Genomic DNA, 22,003 nt, shown 5'->3' with positions numbered 1-22,003 from the left:
TAAAAGAAGTAATTTTTTACTAATCATTTCTAAATCTCCCCTGCTTACACTATGAGCAAGAGGGAATATAACGGCTCAAGAGTTCATGGCGTACAACGTATTTTGAGACTTTTCCATAGGCCAATATGTGTACAGTAACATCATTATAAATCTGACAAGTACGGACATAAAATATTCGCGTTACTCGACGATATTGGAAGAGCTTGTTTTGAAAATATTCTTATCCCCTATACACAAACACACAATCTCATGTAGGTCTCCATAATGGGAAAAGAATACGTTAACGGTGGCAATGATAAGTATCCATATCGTTTAACAGGGCCAGGTGTTGTTATATACTGTTATTGCGTCCGGTATCTTTGCCTGTATACTAAATAAGTTCGGTGTCGGTGATACTATAACTATATGTTAGATCAAATTAAGAACGAAACGAAATTAAACGTACTCGGGATGGTTGAAAACTTGATATACAGGTCGGCTTTGCTGGACATCTGGCAAAGGGAAACACTACTAGGCTGAAGACGATTTGGACTGTTACTCGGATCTGTCCGTTTTTCTGATTGAGATAAGATTACTTGTCTATTAACGTTAACAAAACGTCATTTCACCGTCTGGCCGTTTTGCTTAACCTTTAAATGAAGCGTTCACCTGTGCCGATGAACATATTTGGTTATGCAACAAATAAGATATACATTGAAACGATTTTGTTAGGGGCCTTCGTGCACCTGTATTTTCTAGCAACACCCAATGCAAGAATCCAATTCGGATGTGTCAAGTTGCCATTGGACAATTTTTTTTGCCTAACAATTTTGATTTCAATTTTTTTTCGAAGTGGAAATTTTTCGAATTGAAAAAAAATGCTATAATCGTTTTATACACCATTTACTTTCGTTATATGTTTTTTGGGCCACTGATCACCAATTTGGCGTGGGCGAAATTTGGGCTTTGCCTGATAATTATAAGCAATATTCTTGCGACAAACTCGTTTTATATTATAACCAAAACGTTTATATTTTTGAACTGAAGCGCTTGTTCGTCGATATTTGGTGCTGTAAAATACAGCAATTATACGCGTAAAGGAATGCGTTATCCTCGGTCTTCTGTTTACACGCGCCTAGAAAGAGATGACGCAACGCACTTCACTCTGAAAGTGGCAATTAGCTCGACCGCGTCACGTGAGATTATATAAATACAATTTCATGCAAGGCATAACAATTAATAATCTCTCGGGTGGCGGTGTGATTCCGTAAACAAATCTTTTGACAGGTTCAAACTGATTAAAATGCCGATTACCGCGAGCAGTTTACCGTTGCCTGATTAAAACAATCGCATTAATAGCTGGCCTTTTTGATCTGCGATTGACATCATTGAATGTTTTGAAATACAAAAGAGCAAATCAGGATTTCTCTGTCACAATTAAAACTACATTTAGTTGCTTTGAAAACTAACATCAGTATTACATGATGTTTCTGGTTAAACGCGTTACACGTCACTGCTGTTTAATCTGATAATGACTGTTGTTCATCGTTTAGTTGTAAATCCTGCCAGGTGCGTTGAACGAAACGATCCAGTGAACCAAAATTTTACTTGAAAAATCATGATATGTTTAACTTTTTACATTTGCAGCTATAGTTTGGATACTGCGAAGAATTATCGAGTTCACTGTTTATCTGTGAACTTATATTGATAAAATAAGTTCTACTTTTTGTCCAGGTCTATACTTTGTACAGCATGTTTTTGGCTTACTTTTTTGTCGTAAATAAATTAGACTAATATTGTTTTTTTTTTGAAATTCGACTAATTACTTATATCATCACTTGCAGTGATTTACAAAAAAGACATCACAGTCATCGACCGCGAAGCATGAAAAATAATTTTTTCAGCTGACAGGCTCGGTTTTGAAAGACGCACCTGCGCCTCCAATTATCAGATAAATCAGAGTTGCCGTTTCCAATTGTTACAAAATCCACGTCAGCTTATGAAAGCAACATAAGAGTCGGTAAGGGAAGGTATAAACATGGTGCTGGGTTAAGCCAAAAGGAAGGGTCGCAAACGATTTGACGACAGCCTACTGGGCTTATTTTCAAAACGCTGTGCAGTATTTAGTTGGAGTAATGAAAAACATTTGCATGCCCTGAATAAATAAATAAATTTGAATTTGAAACCTGAATCGCCCTAAACTTCTGATCCTCTTGATCTTCTGGAAAGTTTTGAAGTGAATGGTATAAAAACTAATGAAAAGCAAAAAAGAGGACTTTCCAACGGTACTACATATGTGTTTGACACCATTTATTCAAGAATACCTGTGAAAGAAATGTTGCTAATTGCCGATAGGTCTAATGAGTATTTCTAGAATGTTAACCTGAGAAATTTTAAAGAGTTATGGTTTGGTTAAAGTCGACAACTCGCTAACACCTTGATGTGAGCTTAATATAACACGTACTATATATGCGGTAAATTTTAATCTGGTGAACGTTTTGTTCATAATCAAAACTCTCAATGAATATTGTAATTATTTTGAATAAAACTAACATATATGTAGGATTTTAAGTTAAAATGTCTTAAATAGAAACAATTAAGTTACATCGATTTTGTTGGAAATTTTTGTTAACTTCATTACCTTTGCTATACAGTCTTCTTTTCTCCTGCCTAATCCTATGTTGACAATTCTGGGTGGTATGCTACAATTTCAAACCATGGGACTATACCACCAAAGTAGCATGATTTTGTACAGGCGGCGCTTTATTATAATCGAAATTATATGTTTCTAATAGCTTGTTGGTGTGGTTAGCGTTTCACTTATTCTGGTATTACTGTTTGTAATACTCTTTAGTCCGAGTGGGGGGAAAATAACCCCAAAAACCTGCCGAAATGTCTCATATAGGTTTTCGTTCTCCGTCTCCGTTTTGGGGCAGTTTACCTTACAACCCGGATTAAACGCTACTTACTCCTGAAAACGTTAGTCTGTCGCGTTGTTGGGGATTAATTGTAAGAAGCGCTTATTCTTTTAACGTTTGAACCGGGGGACCACACACGAATGACAGGACGAAATGAATCAGTATTAAACAAAATCAAGATAGCAAGAAATTGTTTTCACAGAAGCAATGACGCAAGTGAAAGTTTAACATTTAAAAAATAGAGCCACGTTTTTTGCTTCTTATTTTCAACCGTTCTTTGCTGAGTGACGGCTCTGATCAAAACTCACAAGGTACACCTCAGGAGAGCCCAATGAACACCTGCGCCGGGTGGGTCAGGAGAAAAAGTTACAAAAATAAATCAGTTGAACGCGCGCCTGAAAGCCAATTGTCAACTGACAACTGTCATGACGTAACGAGCGAGCATCTTAAAACAAATACCAACAACTTGGTTGATGTGGTCACTAATGACGATTCGATGATGCAGCAATGATGACGACTTTGCAAAATCAAACTACACAGATATACGTCATAACCGGCAAAACTCTCAACACCCTTGTCTCGTCACAAATAACAGCAATGCTAACATTATGGCATATAAAAATATGTTGTTATCTAATCTTGCAGTGACTAGAACAGAAACTCGAAATTCTGGTTAACACAGAGGCTATCCATTGGTCCTGGGAAAATGCTTATTACAAAATATGTAAAAAAGGTAAATCGAATTCCAAAAACTTTTATGTCGAAATTTTGATTATATTTTATTGTTTTTTTCTTATTCCCTGTACTTAAACGGCGCTTTTTATCACAAAACTAGTCCAAAAATCACTCTTTATGGCCATCCTTTTGTGTATATAAAAAGTTCTAAAATTTAAATGAACTAGGTCATCAGCTTCTTGTATTGACAAAGTTTGAGCGCAGTGCTTAGCGTTGTTATCACGGATATTTTCCCGAAAATTGTCAAACTTCGAATAACTGGAAGTAAAGTGATGGCTCGTTTTAGCCTGGAATTGCGAGTTTACTCTGCATTGATTCATTATGCTGTTGTAAATTTCGAGAAGACTTACATTAGAGTTTTCACTGCATTTGAATTTCTACATGGTTACCTTCAGTTTTTTTTAAGGTTATAGGCTTTGGCGACCGCTATAAGTAATTTTAACAGACCGCGAATTTTAAAGACTAACTTGCTTAATTTCTGCTGTAGTTGCAGAAGTATAAATTATTAGAGACCGTTGGAAAAACTTAAGAGACGGTTTTATTCAACCTTGCAGTTGTTTTTATTTGCTTGAAAATAGTTTTACCACCAGGTTTTATGAAATATATCTTTATTGAGACGTTTTATTTTTGTAGGTGTACTAACAGGGTCATTCCGATGTCCTCTAAAAATTATTTTTGATATGTTCTTATTTTCAGCAACTCTTTAACTCCATCTAGTGCGGTAAAACTACGCAAATTTGAAAGATACTGGAGTAACCGGTCGCTTTTCAAGAGCACAATATAAACAGAAAAATCCTACACATCATCTTATGAAAATCAATTCGTATTATCCAAGCCCTCGTGCAAAATGCTGCATTGAGGTTTGTATCCTTTTTAGATTGATTTTTTTCCTTCTATGTAAAATGATTTCTAAAATATATTAAGCTTGTCAGGTTCTGTGGATAAACAAATTTTCCATAACAGACAGAACATCATGCTTGTTCTATATAACCCTACGCGTTTTGCATTGTTTCGTTCACATCGTAATAAACTTTGTATTAAACCTGGGCAATTACAAACATTTAGATCCAAACTAAGTCAAACGTTGTAAAAATATAGAAATCACTCTCAACCCCATGTAGAGGTACAACACTAACCGTCAAGTTGGGACAATGCGTTGCATCTTAAAGCAGCCACTACACTGTCAACAAACCGTTTCTGAATGACAAACCGCTAAGTCTGCCAATTTTTAAGTTATCACTTATTAACTCATGTCTTTTGATTGTTAGTATAACAAAAGAATATCAATTGCAACGTCAAACTAAAATCTAGTCATGGAGCAGCAAATTCTTGGCAGAATTTAAAATTTGTGTTCTTTGTTCTTTCAATAGCTCAAAACACAACGTAAGCTAATCTTTCGTCAATATGTCAAAAATAATGCGGCAATGTAATGGACATAAACAAAAGTAAATTTTGTGCTAGCTTGTGGCTGTAAGAAATTTTCACGCTCTCCTGTCATGGGTGATATTACTCTAGATGTAGAAAAATGCTTCATGCTATATTTGTCGCGATACAAAAAAATCTTTAGCGCATTACTATAGGACATTCTCTTAAAAGACAAAACCTGTCACATGTTTAATTAAAATATTTGCAATTTAGTAAACAAATTTGAACTTCTCTTTATCCTCAAAAATAACATTCGTGTTGTGTGATTCATTTGTGTCTCCCCTTTTAAAAACTGCCTTAGAGGATCATGCTAAATGATATTTTGTCACCAGAAGAGTTGCCAAACTGGATTTTACATCAGCCGTTGTGAAGGCAGCACAACTATGGCATGCCATACTGGACAAAAGTAAAAACCTTTTTGTGTAAAGTAAATGTGTTGGCTAAGTGAGACAAAAACGTGTAATCAGGTTGCTGTTGGTGACGTAATACCAAGCTGTTGTTCATGACGTAACCAATAAATGCTCAGTTTTTCTACAAAGTGAGCAGCTGATGTGGATTTTGTTCCAAGAAAAGTGTGCATTGGTTTTTACAAAAGAATATATCAAAAATTGGTTGTTTGAGTAAAGATAGCGTTTGCCAGTTTTCAGCAGCAACCAACATCAGGGTGCTTCTCGAGCATTACAGGCTGCTATTCATTACGTCATGAACAGCAGCCTGTCAATTATAAATTATTGAGCAGTAAACAATAATAAGGTTTTATTTGAAAACAGCAGGCTGCTGTACAACAATAACACTCATTCTTCTAATTACGACCCTCCCTTTCTAAACCACTAGTCAGCAATTACATGACGTCACCAATAACCGGATGCTATGTCAATCAGCAACTACGTGACGTCAACAATTTCAACGTGCCACTTAAAAACAGCAGGCTGCAAATGATGAGGTCACAGTAAAATTTTAGCATGTGCTCAGTTAAAACTGCTATTGTAATCACGGACGTAAATTAATTAATGTGTTAACTAAGAGTGAAAAGTGGTGGGTTGGGATCGTTGTTGGCCAAAGTGGACGAAAACGTTAGTCTGTGTTTTGGCTTGCTTCTGCTAATGTACTTGCAATTGCAGACTGGGTTAAGGCTATAAGCTAGCTTGAGTAACTAAAATTAGTCCGACATAACGGTTTTCACTTTTGTCCAATATTGCTTGCAACAGCACAACATGTAGGCTACGGGCAAACACGCGCAAGGTTATGCAAACAATAGTTACCTTTTGATTTGAAGGCGACAGTTCGATTTTGTGTAGTCAAGGAATGTAGTCGAGGAGTGTAAGCCGCGGAGGCAAACTAGCTTATTTGTTAGATACTTTGTGCGTATTGTATACGGTTAAAGTACAGCTTGGATGCATCCCGAAATGATAGTCTGTAGTAGTGTAGTGTAGTGTAGAATTGCGAGATTATCATCATATACTTGTAAAAAGGTATGGCAGTCTTTTTAGTAACGTTTGGCCAAGGACAGTTATAGTAAATTTTCTTGTTAGGATATCGTTGACCGTACCTGACGTAATTTTCGAGCTAGTTTAATTCAAACGGTTATTACCAAGTATGCTGGAGGCATATAATTATAAGCTGTAATGGTTGTTTGAATTATTAGAACTTGGCCTAGTTATAAGCTTGTTAATAAATGACTGTGGTTTTGTAATGGCATTTAAGGTTTACACTCAGCTGTTGCAGTGCGTATTCAGGGTAGCGTTTTTAGTAACTTTCATTGAGCATTTCGCACGTAAAAGAAGCACATCAGACGGAAAAACGCACCCGAGGCTTATATTAATAACCAAAAAAGATTTTATTTATAACCAGCATGTCAAGGTATAGGGTTTCATGTTATGTTCTAGTGTTTCATGTTACATTTTTTCACAACAGCTACAGATTCTTAAAATACTTCTGAGACAAAAATTGTAGCACGGTACATCAACACAGGTATGATGGAACAAAACAGTATGCATGGTTTTACTGAGTTGATTTTGGATTTGTTACGTGCAAAATATTATTTGAATTTAAGCGTCCGTTGTATAAAGCAATAGAAAAGTTTCTGTGTAGGCCGGTAAAAAGTATTTCCTTTTACTACAGTTTGCTTTAATTTCTTTACTTAGCTAAATATGGTGCGAGGTTTCAGATTGTGAAAAGGAAGCAAATTACAGTTTCTTTGCGGCTAAATTTTTGTATAAGTCGTAAACTGCAATCGAAATTTTCTGCTGTATGCAATTTTTGGGGTTTGAACTAAAACCCAGTGAACGAAAGCCCCATTGAACTAAACGTCCACCGGACACAAAACAACAGCGACCAAAAAACCTAATGGTTATCTTCATGTCCATCTTCCACCTTCATGTAGTTGATTTTACTTGCTTATTTTCAGTTTATTCCTAGGTTTTATGAAAATGTGTCTTCGGTAAAACGTTCTTGTTTTGTAGGCAACAGTATCCTTTCAATAGCCTTTAAAAGTGCTTAGTGATATATTTTTATTTTCAGCAACCCTTTAACCCCATCTAGTGCTGTCAAAGATCCTTCTATTTTAAAGCTGCTGGAGTAGCTAGCAGTCGTTTTCCAAGAACATAATAAAGACATAAAAAATCCTTTATACGTGAAAAATAATATTCTCAAGTTGCAATTTGTAACTCATTGTTTGTCTGACACTATGACATTGTCACTTTTTGCCAATAAAAATAAAAAATTCTGCACTGGGGACAAAAGTCTTTAGCATGTTCATTTTAAAATACTGTGTTTCAGTGAACAACTCTAAACTTCTGTTGATCGTCAAAATGTCTCGACTTTTAAAAGAGATGCTTTAGTGATCATGCAAAACTATGCTTTGTAACCAGAAGTGTTTTCACACTAAGCTTTTGATTCTGATATGTCGCATCAGCCGTTGTATATAGGCGGTACAACAAGCACGAGCATATACGTGTAAGTTTGTGCAAACAATTGTTACCGTTTGATTTGAAGGCGAAACTTAGATTTTGTTTAGTCAAAGAATGTAGAAGAGTGTTACGTGACCGAGGCAAATTAGCTTATTTCTTGAATATTTTGTATGTACCGTATATGGTTACAGCTTTCAATTGATGCACCCAGAAACGATGGTGATAGTCTGTAGAAGTATTGCGAGAATACCATCATGTTTTTGTTATAGGGTTTTTGGTATGTTCTAGTGTTGTATGTTATAGTTTTTCGCAACAGCTACAGATTCTTTAAAATTTCTCGGGCAAAAATTGCAACGTACAATGTATTAATACATCAACAGAGGTTTGATGGCACAAAACAGTGTGCATGGTTTTACACTGAGTTGGTTTTGGATTTTTTATGATTATATCATTATTATTTACTTAAATTATTTATTTTGATGATTAAATAATTTATTTAATTTAGGCATCCGTTATATAAAGAATAAAAAAGTGTCCGTGTAGGCCGCCAATAAACTTGACTCTTCATAATTTTCTTTTTTTTAATAAACATAAAATTAAATGAGTTTATTTAAGTTTTCAGAAATTTTTAAAAATTTACTTGTACTGACATTAATTTATTTGTTTGAATTTTGTTCCTTTTTGAAATTTATATTAATTTTTTTAAATTTACACTAATTTTTATGAGTTTAATTAAAATCAAGACTTTTACAATAGGTAGCAAGTGATTTGGCAGGAAACTCACTTTGGCTGAGAATAAGAAACGAACAAACCAGCTAACTACACGTTTTAAATGAGTTACCAAGGCACCGGTAACCTACTTCACACTGTGTTTTGCTATATTGCAATCTGACAGATCATTGAATGTTTACTAATAACTTCCAACTAACGATTAAAGGAAATGACCTTGGCTTTTAATCTGGTTTAAGTATGCCAATGTAACATATTTGTATTATTTGAGGCCATGATCAAGGTAGCTATATATAACCGTAAATGAGAAATTTAATGAACACTTCAAAAATAAGTGTATTTTTCACTATTGCTGCCGAATTTAAATGCAATATTAATGATGTTGTTGACGTTGTCGGTTTTGTGCCCATACGATGGAACTACAACATTTTTGCAGTTGTTGCTGTGCGTTTCTGGTCAACAGTAACACAATATATCGATGCACGTAAGTGTATAAGTCAAATACTTGTCTGCGGCACTGCGGGAGTAAAGGAGTATACGAAAAATGTTTGTTAAACTGCACTTCTGTAGATTAGTTGTTGTATTAATAGAACACCACGAATGTTCAAAACGCCACCATTTGAATGTCACCGATGCCCGCCATTTGAGTATCACGTGGTCGGCGTCATCGCGTGCTTTGTTGGTTTTGCGTCACTGATTCGTAACAGCGGCGAAACTTTGGTTTTGCTTGGTCAGATACTGTACATGAGATTGAAGAATGAACGTGATGGATACGATTTAGCTTGTGTTATAAATGTTTTAAACAGCAGAGTTGCACTGCTATGATTGTGCGTTCTTCTGGCTGTCGTTTCTTTTTCACCGAAAATATAGTATGCCTGCATTCGAGGTTAATTTTTGTAGTTTACTGTTAACCTAGTTGAAACGTTACGACATAGAAAATTAAATCTTTGTTTTAATCAAAAGCTAGGTTTCGTTAAACGTTGAATACCTTTATCTTTAAGAAAGGGTTTGTGACGTACGTACAAAAAAGTAGTTTCTTTTATTTCATGAGTTGCCTGATGAGAAGGTTAAGCTGTTTGCTGTGATTTTCACAGTAGGCTACACCTGAAGAAGCAAGCTCATGCTTGCAAAAGCTCGTGTCGAAAAATATAAAGTTAACCTTCAGATTGCCAAACTATATCCTGTTTCTTATTTTACTTCAAAGTTTGGCTAACGCGGTTCAGACAATATTAAATTACTACAGTATTTTTGATGGTACCAAGTTCAGCTCTCGTTGCAGCAGGATTTATTTAAGGTAACGTTTTAGCGAAAAAAGTCCAAAAAATCTCAAGAGATAATTTAACGTAACAAAGTTAAACTTTTCAAAGGTGCAGGTTTCTAAATCAGTTTTCGGAACACTATTGAATAAGATTCAATAATTAAACAGTTTAATGGATTTCTAGCAACTAAAAATTAAATCTGATACGTATAGGCCTATTTCAAAAAATTATACCTGTTCTGTATAGTCATAGTGTATAGCCTATGTATGCGTATCTATAACAATATAACAGCGCAACAGTGTGCTTTGATATGTAAATAAATTCGATACGACGGTTGGTAGCCTATTTGCGTGGGTGGATAAATATTGGCGGTTAGGTTTGGTGGCAATGAATGAATTTGAACTTAATGGGTTTCCACAATTCCAATCAGATTCTATTTACTTTACATTGCAATATAGATAGAAAATATATTGCATATTAACGTATTCATGTATTATTTTTCCCTGTATAACTATTGAATATAGTTAAGGTATTAGTAATTAAGTGTAAGGTATAGGCTACTGTCATTTAAAAAAAGTAAAGTTTGATTGGAAAAATTATATAGCTGTGCATTAACGATGAGCTTTCCACCAATTCAATTGATGTTGCGTAAGTGTAAATTATTTCTTTTCGTTATTATGCTTCTTGCTACCAAGTACAGTATACTGTACTGTATATACGCGGTCACGCAATAATTTAAACAAACATTTTTTCAGCTTTTGGATATGCTTCAGGAGTTAGCGTACCATATGGTCGGAAGGGCCTTAACACTTGACACTATTTTTTGGATCTGTTTAAACACCATATGTTTTGTTTGTGAACCGCCCACCGCTGATAGACCGTATGTGTTGCTTTCGTCGTGGAAACGGCTTTGTCGGCTCGGTAACCGAGTGGTTCGAGCGCTGGCCGCTCAGTGGACCTGGTGGACAGTCGGGCAATACTATATACACATCTAAAACGAAAATAAAAAATGTGTGATAGTGGGAAAATGCACAAAGGCCAGCTCGATAACCGAGACCCCAGCGATGAGAGATAAGACTCGGTCCGAAGATAAACATTATCATACAATATAAGAAGCATGTTTCAAAGTTGCACAGTTTTATTCCTTAATTACGTCATGTAAAGCTTTGTATAATTAGTAGGGATGGGCCGATACGAACCCAAACCCGAATAGATTCGCCGAATATCGCCTTTATGGAAGATTTGGGCGAACAGGAATATCAACAATGGCGAACCCGAATACAATATTACTTATAAATTTACTGACTTTTGTTAAAAATGATGATCTAGTTTCTCGACAAAGCTAAACTAGAGTCAGCAGTATTTATAATAAAGGTCGTTTTCCAAACGATTTTGCTTTTTCGATCATTTTTTAAACACTATTTTTCGAAAGAAAACGATTTGTTCATCGATTGCGTCATTTTACAAGCAAGACTTGACTACTTTTGGATGAAATTTTATTGTTTGGTTCTATTGCGAATAGATTCGGGATTCGTTCGTGTCGACCTTCATGATATTCGGGTTCGCACGAACCCGAATATTCTCACTCGCGGCGCATCCCTAATAATTAGGCTACCGCTATCTCATTGTATCTGGTTTATTTCATGGTTATTCTTTGTTTTATGTTTCAGCACAAGCAATTACAGTGCCAACAAGGCCAGGCCAAGTTCAAGTATGACCGGTTTTATAACTATTATAAACTGCTGAAGTTACTATTAATTGAATGTGTTGGACGCAAAATGGCGATATAGGCCTACGGTCACTCTAAAAGTGAATATAATTCTCCTTTTATATTGTATACATGTTTCAAATAAAGGGATTTTATTTAGGTAACCAGTGAAATACAAACAGTTCTGCAACCAGATTCGTTTTTGAAACATGTTTATGAAGTATGGGAAATGAATGTGCTTGTGGTATGTTTCTGAAATGCTAATGTCTGCATTGTTTCAACCAGACCACATTATTGGACATGGAAAATTTTTTTTTGCAGATGGCAATGAACCTGAAGAAATTTAAAAGAGAAAACTTAAGGTAATCACACAAATGAAACACGAAAGAAAATGTTGCTATACATTTTTTGCATGTGCAGTGAATTTTTTAGGTTTAAGCAAATTCTGGCGACATTGGACTTAGATTCAACTTAACTTTTTTCAGGTATTTAGATAACTGTGATCAAAATTTATTTGTTCAAAATCTAATAAGCTCACTACCGGATTTACAGGTACTGCATTAGGTTTCACTCTTACTCATGATTTGTTAAGCCTCCAAATTCTTTCTCAAACTATAAAATAATTATTTGGCAAAAATCAATAAGTATTGTCCCAAATACAAATACTGCTAAAAGTCTACTTTGAAGATAGTTGGTGTTTTAATCTTACACACATTTTTATGATCGAATAAATACTTTTTTCCCAGTTGGGTGACCTCGTAAAGATAAAGTTAAAACATCGCCAATTCATTCAAGCTACTGAAGCCGGATGGAATCATGTCATGGCCTCGGTAAAGCGGTTTTCCAATATTTTGTTTCTCTAGTATCATCAAATAAAAATTCTTGCCTATTAACTACTTTCAGTACTCTTTCAGGTGGATGGTTGTGCAGGGCGTGTTATCGGTATTTTACCGTCTGGCGAAATGGATGCCGTTGTGTACTTTAGAAACACCGATAGAAGGTAATGGATACAGAATTTTTTCTGCAATTTTTAACTTGAAAGTGTACTTGTATCAGACACAGCAAACAATTCTAGATCAATATGGGTGTTTAAAGTTTTAGAAACCTGCACTGCAAGACATTTATTCATTAATTGATTTGACTGAGAGCAGACAACATCTCATGCCCCCCTCCCCCATTGCCTAGAAACATATCTTTGCAAAAATGTGAAACGAAGTCTGCCCACTCCGGAGTCTCCAACCGGTATGTTCAGCAGCAAGCATTGAAGCAACTGTCCGTATCAGAGCGAGGCCTTGTTCATGCCTATGCGTACCATCACCCAATAATATATACTGCAGCTGAAGTTCGAGGGCATAATTTGCAAGTTCGTTGTTATGGAGCATTATGCCCACAAGAATCGAACCGTAGTTCTCCTCCAAGAGACCTACCGCGCCACTGCAGATAAACTAGCTCTTCGCCATCTCTTCGGTAAATCTCTGCCTGCTATGGAAATCATGTGGGTGTACATAAACGTTCAAGGAATGGGTTTCATGGAAATCGCAAAATTATAGCATATACGGCGCCTTGAATTTCGATACCATCAATGTATACAAGCTTGAACCCTCACGAAATCCTCGTCACTGCCTTTGTTTCCTTCGTCCTGTATAAAAGCTGATTTAAATGCCACCAGCATGTTGATTGAGAATAAAATAACACTAATTTTTTTATGTTAACAATAACATGAAGACTGCCTGGCTAATTACACAATTAATAACAACTTGGCTTTCCTTCTCAAACTTGGCCCAAACGACACAGCCGTTTTTTCTTCAGGTCTGGTTAACCGGAACAAACCCCCGCATGGCATTAACAAGCATTGACTATGACAACCAATCACCTCGCAGACGTGTGTTTGAGAAATCCCCGTAATTCTAACGTCAACCCTCGCTAATCACTACATGCAACTTCACGATATCAGTTCCAAGAACCCCAGTGAATCGATGGAACTTTAAAAAGGCAAACTGGAAGCGTTTAGCCGACGAGTCCGCATCAGGTTTACTATTTCCCGACTCTTCAAACCAATATTTCTGCAGCGCTTTAATGTACTTGTGGCAAGGAAAACCTTATAATACGGCCACCACACCAATTACGCGCCGTGCTAGAACTATTAATTAGAGTCTCTTTACCGCTTCTCCCTGCCTTTCCAGACACAACTTTGAGGAAAGCAGCCACAACTTTTGGCGAGGCACAATGTTAAGAAACAAGAGCGGTGGACGAAATTCGTCAATGCCGTCGACTTTTTACATTTCAGCTCAAAGGCTTGAGCATTCTTAACAACATTACTAGCTGATCTAACGCATTATTTTCGTTCGTGCCACGTCTCTACCAACGTTTTCACTTTTCATCTTATAGTGAAAAGCGGTATGCACGGAAGGAGTGACCACGAGTCATTTAGATTTGCGACGAAAAAGATGTCTAAACTGTGGAGGTAAGGAAGGCCTGACTGTTAAAACATATTTGGTGACTTATTCCCAAAAAAGTTTTCCGTTGCCCTCCAGCAAACAAAGCTTGGTAAGGCTCCGGGTCCATAACACATTTTCCCGGAACTCAATGCTGGTCCTGGGATGAAATCTTTGTTGTACAGAAATCTTTGTTTTGGCATGAAATATTTCTTTTCCTTTTGCTTCCTATACCACAAAGTTACTGTAAAACTCAGAGATGGACACTATCAGTCGCGCTCCAAAGCCTGGAGACCTGGGAAAAGTCGCGATGAGATCCGGGGAGTTATCGTCCAATATCTTTTCTGTATCTGCCCCTTAAAAACTCTAGAACGTTTGATCTACGTCACTCATAATAGACCCCTCTTCTCTCGTGAGCAGACCGGATTTAAAAGTGGGAAGCCAACCGTAGCAAAGGTCATTTTTATAATTCAAGACGTCGAAGATAGTTTTGGGGCTAAGGAAAAGGACGACGCTATATTACAGCTGTTTATGATACAGTATGGCACCGCAGCCTTATCTGCAAGCTGCTTCGTCTGCTACCGGACAGTTACATAGCTCATATGAGTATGGAGCTTACCACCGGTCAGGGCTAGCAAATTAGGCTACAACACTTGAAAGACGACATTCCACAAGGTTCCGTTCTAGTTACTCGATTTCTCAACATCTACACCTTATGGGCGTACCCAACACGATGTGGTCTAAGTCACGTCTCCTGTATAAATCTCCCGACCATCTTGTACTTGGTCCGGAAATTGGAAACAGCGAAGGGGACTTTTTGCGAGGACATGACTACAATATTATCTTTATACTACCAGAAATGTAAGTTGAAGCTCAGCAAAATTTAAATGCTCTCGACAACCATCCATTTAAAAAATAAGGAAGCAAAGTGTAAGCTAGTGGTTACCATAAACATGGCGCCTGCTATGCTCTTCTGTCCTGTTTTTAATGTGTTAAAACGCACTGCCACTGTTATTAGCTCACGCCGGAAACTTAGGTATCCGTGCGGCCTGTTGGTCGGACTACAAATAAAACATAAAATGGCAGAGAAGCTTGGCTATAGACTTTTATTTTCAGTTCCAACTCCCACTTCCTCGGGCTTTTGCTGCTTAGGAAGGCTTGTAGTTTTTGCTAAACCCTCTGCGAACCGACGTTGTCGATTACAGTCAACTTTTCACAAATGGGGAGTGGCAAACTTTGTGGTCTGTGATGGTGGCGCAGAGAAGCAAATAGCAGACCAACGTGGCAGCTTTCAGCATTGATCTGTCTGCGCCCTCTTCTGTCTTCCCCACAAAACTATACGGTCGGAGTGTTTTGGACGACAGCACTACCCAATGGCTGCTCGACTCCTACCCTAACATCTAGTCAGGGTGGCCTAAGAACTATCAGCTCAAACGACGACTAAGTCTAAGCATATCACAACCATAAATCTTGAAGCATTAATTTTTGTAGTGGTTATATATCGTGCGCAAGCGATAACATCATTATTTGTTATTCGCGCTTCATTATTGTATATTTCATTCTTATCTTCGTTTTTCTGTCTAGTTGGATTGTAAGCAGATCTGCTCTTGAAAAATGTTGTCAATTGGAACAATGTTCAGAATGCTTAGACAATTCTCAAGACATACCGGTTATTTTTTAATGATTTACAGTTATCTAATACAATCGTATTGTTCTACCGTATAGTTTTTATATAACTTAACAATCGTCTGTAGGCTTATAAGGGCTGTCATCAACCACAAGACTTATTTCCATTCTTGTAGTTTACGTTTAAGTCATTAATGTCGAATATGCTTTCTGGTCATTTGTAGATCGGTACTGACGTTCAAATCGATCCAGAATTGCCAAAAATGGTCATAAAAAATCTGCAAGCTTCACAATCACTCGAATTTGCTCAAGTTAATAAAGTAAGTCGTGTTATCATTTAGGCCTATAGCTACTGTAAACCGGTCATCGCCCGCAATGGTGACTTTTATACTCATTTCAATGTTTGTTTTCGATGTTTCATTTACAGTTAAGAGATGCAATGAAAAAAATTGTTGCCTACGACATTAAAGGGACTGCAATTGTCTCCATTGATAACTATCACTGGTTGGTATTTCAATTTCTTTCAAATATTCTAGAGCTGTCAAAAGATATGAAGTTGGTGATTCTTTTATTCTTTCAGTTTACACGTTCATCCTGCTCTGCTTAATGTCAGTGGTTGCAATGATCAACATTCTGCATCTCCGTCTCAAGTGATTATTTAATGTTATTTAATAAATCCTTGTATCATCAGAAAATATGTATCGAGTATATCAGTTAACGTTTTAACAGCTAACGCTTTCGGCCGTTAAGTAATAGGAAAAAAGACATGCATTTTTTAAACAGAAATTTTTATTTAGCCATCGCGAAAGTATCCTTTGAAAAAACAAGTTGTTCTCAAAAAGGACATTGAAAAGCTTATTAAGCTTCCTTTATGGAATTATCAGCTAACAAAGGTTTTATGGTTCAATTTTTATCGCTTTTGGTTCATAACTCTGCGAATACATCATCATAATTATAGTTATATCACTTTGCAGATCCTTGGCTGCAGAGGTGAAGTTTACTACCACGGACCCGGCAAACAAATCGGAGTCAAAGTTAATGATACTGGGTACTCGTAGTTCTTATATGCTTTATATTAGCTGTTGGGCCTACAGTTTACAACGGTTAAAAGTTTTACAGGAAGGCTATACAGTACTATAAATAGATACAACAGTAAAAATTCACTGTATACATGACTTTTTAATAGCACTTCCAATTTCACAATTTGTTGCAATTATTTGGCCAACCAGAATTACAACCTAGCCAGGTGCATGACAAATATCAAGTTGGCAAACGAATTTGAATTAAAACAGGCAAAAGTTTTGTTTTAGCAAAAAGAATTTTGTAGAAAAATATGCTTTACGTGGTTAAAATTAAAAAAGAAAGGTGATTAACTTTTTTTCAAAAACTTCTTGCTAATCTTAATTTAATTGTTTTCTCATTTTATTTTTGTTAAGCTGGAAATAAGTTATTGCCAGAAAATACTTGTTAAAACTTGATGCTGGTGTTTAATCATACTCCCAGATGCTTACCGTTATCTGTATTTAATTGTACAGATATTTAATAACGGAAGAATTTATTGCAAGTACCTGGAAAACACAGGATAAGAGACGAAAACGACATGCCAGTGAAGGTCGTGGTTTTAACAAATCAGATTTGTTTCCATTTCAGGTAAAATAAACGAATGATAAAAGAACATCTTACGATCAACATGAGGTCATTATAGTTGGTCTTGGTCTTATACTCGTATAGCATAATGTTTGTGGCAGCCGGCGTCTCATTAAATGCGGGACAAATACCGTATTATTGCCAAGATATTGGCATATGAAAAGAAAGTTACATCGTAGGCCTACTATGGCTACTAACTAAACTACTAAAGGAAAGAAAGTAGGTTTTTCCTTTCCACTCAAAATCAAATTACAATCTTCCGTTACTATAACCAAAAGGTTCATGCTTTATAAAACTATATTGTTCCGTTGAAAGTTCGCTGTAGGTATACTCAAACTATACACTTTACTGTTCAATGTTTTCTTTGCTGATGACGACGACATTGCTTCCAAGAACAGTTGCACTTAGAGAATTTTCACTGCTTTAATACTTTAGTTATTGGTAACTTATCGTTTAACCGTACTTTTGCAGTATGTAGCCTACATAAAAGTAATAAGCTGTTTATCAGTATAAGCTAAAGGTTAAAATATAGCCCACCAAAAAATGACAAATGTTTGTTGATGCAAATACTAAGATAAGCCCAAAAGGCAACGCTTACTCCTTCGGACGCAGGTGGACGACATTTTACGGCTGAAAATGACCTCAGATCCCCGTTTTGAAAGATGGCGTAAAGAGCAAAGAATTCCAATGGAATATGCAAAGGTGAAATACTAAGTTTTTAGCAGACTTAAACACTATTTTCCTTGTAAATTGCACCGGTTGTACAAATTTTAGTTATACATTTATGTATCACTTGCACAATTGTAAGTTTTGTGTTAAATTTAAATCAACAGGTATTGCGAGATGAACTTTATGTAGTTTTGGGGTATCCTCAACCAAGAGTGGTACTTGTTCGATGCGGAACTGGCGTTCCTGTGCGGTACGTGGACTTATTCTTTCTTAAAAGATTACGTCAAAAATCAAAGGTCGATGTTATGTATCCTTTGCACAATACAGATTAGGCGTTCCCAACCGTCTGGGTCAGTTTCATGTGAATGAACTTTGCCCTGTTTCCGATGAAGACAAACTTTGCTACAAGAACCTTGTTGAAGACACGAAACTAATAAAAGTAGGCTGCGACAAATATTAGTAACGGTAGTTTATTTATGGCTTCCTCTTTTGAAATAACATGAAATAATGCCCGCTGTAATTTGCCACTTATGAGGGCACCATGCGTTGTTTACAATTGATGCGCCGTCAACTTTACATTAATACAGTATTGTTAAAGACCTGTGTCATCATTGAAAAAATAATTTTGTTATGTGGTCACGTATACTCATATAGTATAGTAAAACACCTTTCCAACAAACTGCAATATTTGACCGATAATATTTGCCTCCGTATTGTTATTTTCTATCGCCCCAGAAATTTTAGAGCCCTCGATTAAGTATTTTTGTGTACTAGATTCATCAAATCCGACCTATGACATTCTTAATGAAGTGTTGCTCAATTTTTTGTAGGTTGGTGATGAAGTTGCAATCTATGGAGCAGAGCATAGTGAACTCATCAAATCAATTCTTGATTTGTTACCTTCGACACATCTTTTAACCAGAGAGCTAAAATTGGTAATTTAGCAGCATGATGAACGTCGTCAAAGTACTGTCTAAAAAAGCTGGTGTTTTTGAAAATTTTATCGTATGGTACGTCATCAGCCATCTACAGTATATAGGTTATATTATATACAGTATATGATATTTTATAACAGGCAATGACGTCAAAAGCCAAGCTGATTGCGTTTGATGATGACAAAGACTTGGCCATATTGGAATATTACGATAAATCACTTTATTCCTGTCCATCTACGTATATTGGACTTCCTTCTAAAGATCTCGACTGGGTGGTGACTTTAATTCATTTTCGAATTTAATTCATAGTAAACTGATCCCCTTCGCATACCCTGCCAACGACATTTATTTTTGTCAATAATACTTTTTTACATACACAAAGGATTCAGATCAGCCGCTCGCTTCGCAAGCTCACACTGAGAGTTCTAGCAAGTTACTAGAGCGGCAAGACCAATTGAAAATGCAAAACTTCAACCAGGACCAGCAGGCGGTGTTATTATCTCGTCATGGTAATATGCAGTCAGGAGAGCAGGAAATGGAAAGACCAGTTACTTTATTCGACACGGCAAAAAAGGTTGATCACAATGTTGTAACTGATTCTATTCTCTCAAAACTTGTCCTCCGATGTGTATAGATAGAAGTAAGCTTATTTTTTGTATCGTCATCTGTTCAATTTAAAATGCTGTTTGTATGTGCGTATGGCTTTTGCATAAACATTTATTGTAGTCATGCATGATACAAGTAGGCCCAAATTCGAAATTTTCCATATAGGAAGAACTTACAACTTCTTCCGATGAGCATTTAGCAGCACTTCATGTGACATCGCCTGCTGCAGATGCGTTGAGCGAGGAAGAAGAGGAAAGTGGAAGCGCAAATGAGGTTCAAGTTAATGAAACGTTGGAAAGCGTAGAAAGTCATCTTGGAGGTAAACAAATGTTAAAAGTCAACTGTTAAATATTCAAAACAAGCAAAATTTGCATATAACGGTTATGAATACAAGTCCGAAGCTATAGTTGCAGAATAATTTATATCAGGATAGATTAATTTCAGGTGGTGATCAACGCTTGTCAATGCTTGGTGATAATGAAGATGAGTTACGTAACGAACAGGATATTTATCCAACTACCAATGACCAGACTGTTATTAAAAAAAACGTACTGTACACAGCCCAAACCAAAGAAATCATTCTACGCTGCAAACTCCAAGAAAATGCCTCGCAAGCACCAGCAAATGCATTTTCCAGGCAATTAAGTAATGTTTGTCAAGGCACTGAAAGTTTGAGACCTAGTTTTCCACAATATGTAAATAATTATAATATTAACAATTCCACTTTTAACGCACCTGTCAACTTTGGTAGTAGCTGTGAGTGATCAAACTAAAAGATGCTAATCTGAATGTTGTGGAGTTTGTCATGCTCGTATAGACTTGAATTGCTTGTATATTCTACCACATTGCAGAAATTTGATTCGAAATTCGAAACCAACCTAATTCATCAGGAAAAAGTAAATCTTATTTATACTACATTAAACTTGCAACATTTTCTCAGAATTGTAAAACGTATTTCAAAACTGACTCAAGTTGATTAAGGCAGCTTTGGTACTATTTTAGCATTAGATACGATGATTAAGATTATAACATCACCACACACACTACAACTACCAAATTTACTTGTTGGTCTGATTATGAATTTTAGGCTTATAACCAAAAGCAAGGTCTCAACATACTTGGTATTTATTGTCTATATGAGAAGTCAGATTCATATTGTCTCAGTAACCAAGTGTACCAAGCACTTTCTGTTTATAAATTCGTAATACCAAACTAAAGGTGGGCTTGAAGATAATTGACTTCACTCGGCTTCTCGCCCGCTTGATTCAAATCTTCACCAACATGCTTGAGTTAAGGCTGCACAAGAAAAAATACCAAACTGCGATTTTTAGGGCTGAAGATAAGCCAATTAATAGATATGTAAGTTTGAATTTTATAATGCTAAGCAAAACCTGGTAACAAAAAACTGACCATAACTTTTATTTCCTTATCCTATGCTGCCACAAATCGTTTTTCGTAAGCCTGAGATTTATCACTTGAGGCCGTTTTGGTATGCGCCTGATAACTGCAATATATTTATAAGTTTTATGTAATTTTGCATTAAACATTTCAGAGTGTATATCCCTTGTGTGTTGTAAATGACTGACGCAAAACTATAGGGGAAAGTATATAGCATTAATTGAATAAGCACAAAACAACGAAATAAACTGCGATAACTATTTCGAACGATTTTGGCCGTTATGCTGTTTTTTTTTTTTGAAATTATAAGATTTGCTGGTTTTCAATTTTTTAAACTCATTCTGTCGAAACAGTAAAATGTAAAAGATAAAACTTTAGTAGACCTAGAGCCTTATGTAGTCCAGGGGTAGGAATGTGGCGGCCTTTTGAGCGGTTATTGCGGTCTTTTTACGATTTGCTTACTGCCAAAATAACAAAAAGCTACCTTTGTATTATTTTGTGTGAGTTGCGGTCTAACTGGCCCCTAGATAATTTAAATGCGACCACACCCCTGATATAATCTCATGAAAGCACTAAACAACGTTATAGGTGACATGGTACTGCTGTTTTGAAATCGTTCCGTGAGAAACTATAGAATTTAAAAACTTGTAGCATTATTAGCAACGTGCTTCTGCAATTTACATGAAGCGTCATAGATTCGAACTGGCATGGAAAATTGTAGTCTACACGTTAGACCGGGGTTTTAAATCCCGATTTTCATTACGTAAATTATGACGATAGTACTCTAAAGGTATTTGACCTTTAATGATGCTAAGTAAACCTGGTAAGAAAAGTTTTTATTTTTTGTGGTGACACAAGTATGCCGGTAAAATGTGGATAAACATTTTGGGTAAAGTTACAAAGCAAAATAGAGTGAACAAAAATTTTCTTGAGATGCTAACCTGTAAATGTTCTTTTCAGTAATTTGCTTTATGATGTATATGTTACATCATAAAAGTTTATGTCTACTGTATATTACATTTCAT

At 36.1% G+C, this 22,003-nt stretch overlaps 1 protein-coding gene across 3 annotated transcripts; it reads left to right on the top strand.

Moving 5' to 3' along the window:
• The first annotated feature begins 10,005 nt into the window (after positions 1-10,005).
• Positions 10,006-21,138, top strand: LOC143459890 (uncharacterized). Of its 3 annotated transcripts, none has more exons than XM_076957204.1 (22): positions 10,399-10,602; positions 11,625-11,665; positions 11,823-11,906; positions 11,984-12,024; positions 12,148-12,214; positions 12,409-12,492; positions 12,577-12,662; positions 15,682-15,766; positions 15,948-16,043; positions 16,151-16,227; positions 16,304-16,373; positions 16,521-16,616; positions 16,698-16,771; positions 17,259-17,373; positions 17,983-18,072; positions 18,204-18,289; positions 18,367-18,478; positions 18,870-18,974; positions 19,115-19,246; positions 19,357-19,548; positions 19,746-19,899; positions 20,014-20,153. In XM_076957204.1, exons 1-22 carry the CDS (start codon positions 10,572-10,574, stop codon positions 20,016-20,018), a joined length of 1,923 nt encoding a protein of 640 aa, XP_076813319.1. In that variant the 5' UTR covers positions 10,399-10,571; the 3' UTR covers positions 20,019-20,153. The 3 variants fall into 3 exon arrangements, with proteins under 3 accessions (XP_076813320.1, XP_076813319.1, XP_076813318.1); XM_076957203.1 differs by having other exon boundaries at positions 10,411-10,602; positions 20,025-21,138; XM_076957205.1 differs by lacking the exon at positions 20,014-20,153 and having other exon boundaries at positions 10,006-10,602; positions 19,357-19,614; positions 19,746-19,844.
• Positions 21,139-22,003: the final 865 nt, after the last annotated feature.

Source organism: Clavelina lepadiformis, chromosome 5, assembly GCF_947623445.1.
Source record: "Clavelina lepadiformis chromosome 5, kaClaLepa1.1, whole genome shotgun sequence".
Taxonomy (NCBI): Eukaryota; Metazoa; Chordata; class Ascidiacea; order Aplousobranchia; family Clavelinidae; genus Clavelina; species Clavelina lepadiformis.
This window is presented reverse-complemented; position numbering and strand designations above follow the sequence as displayed.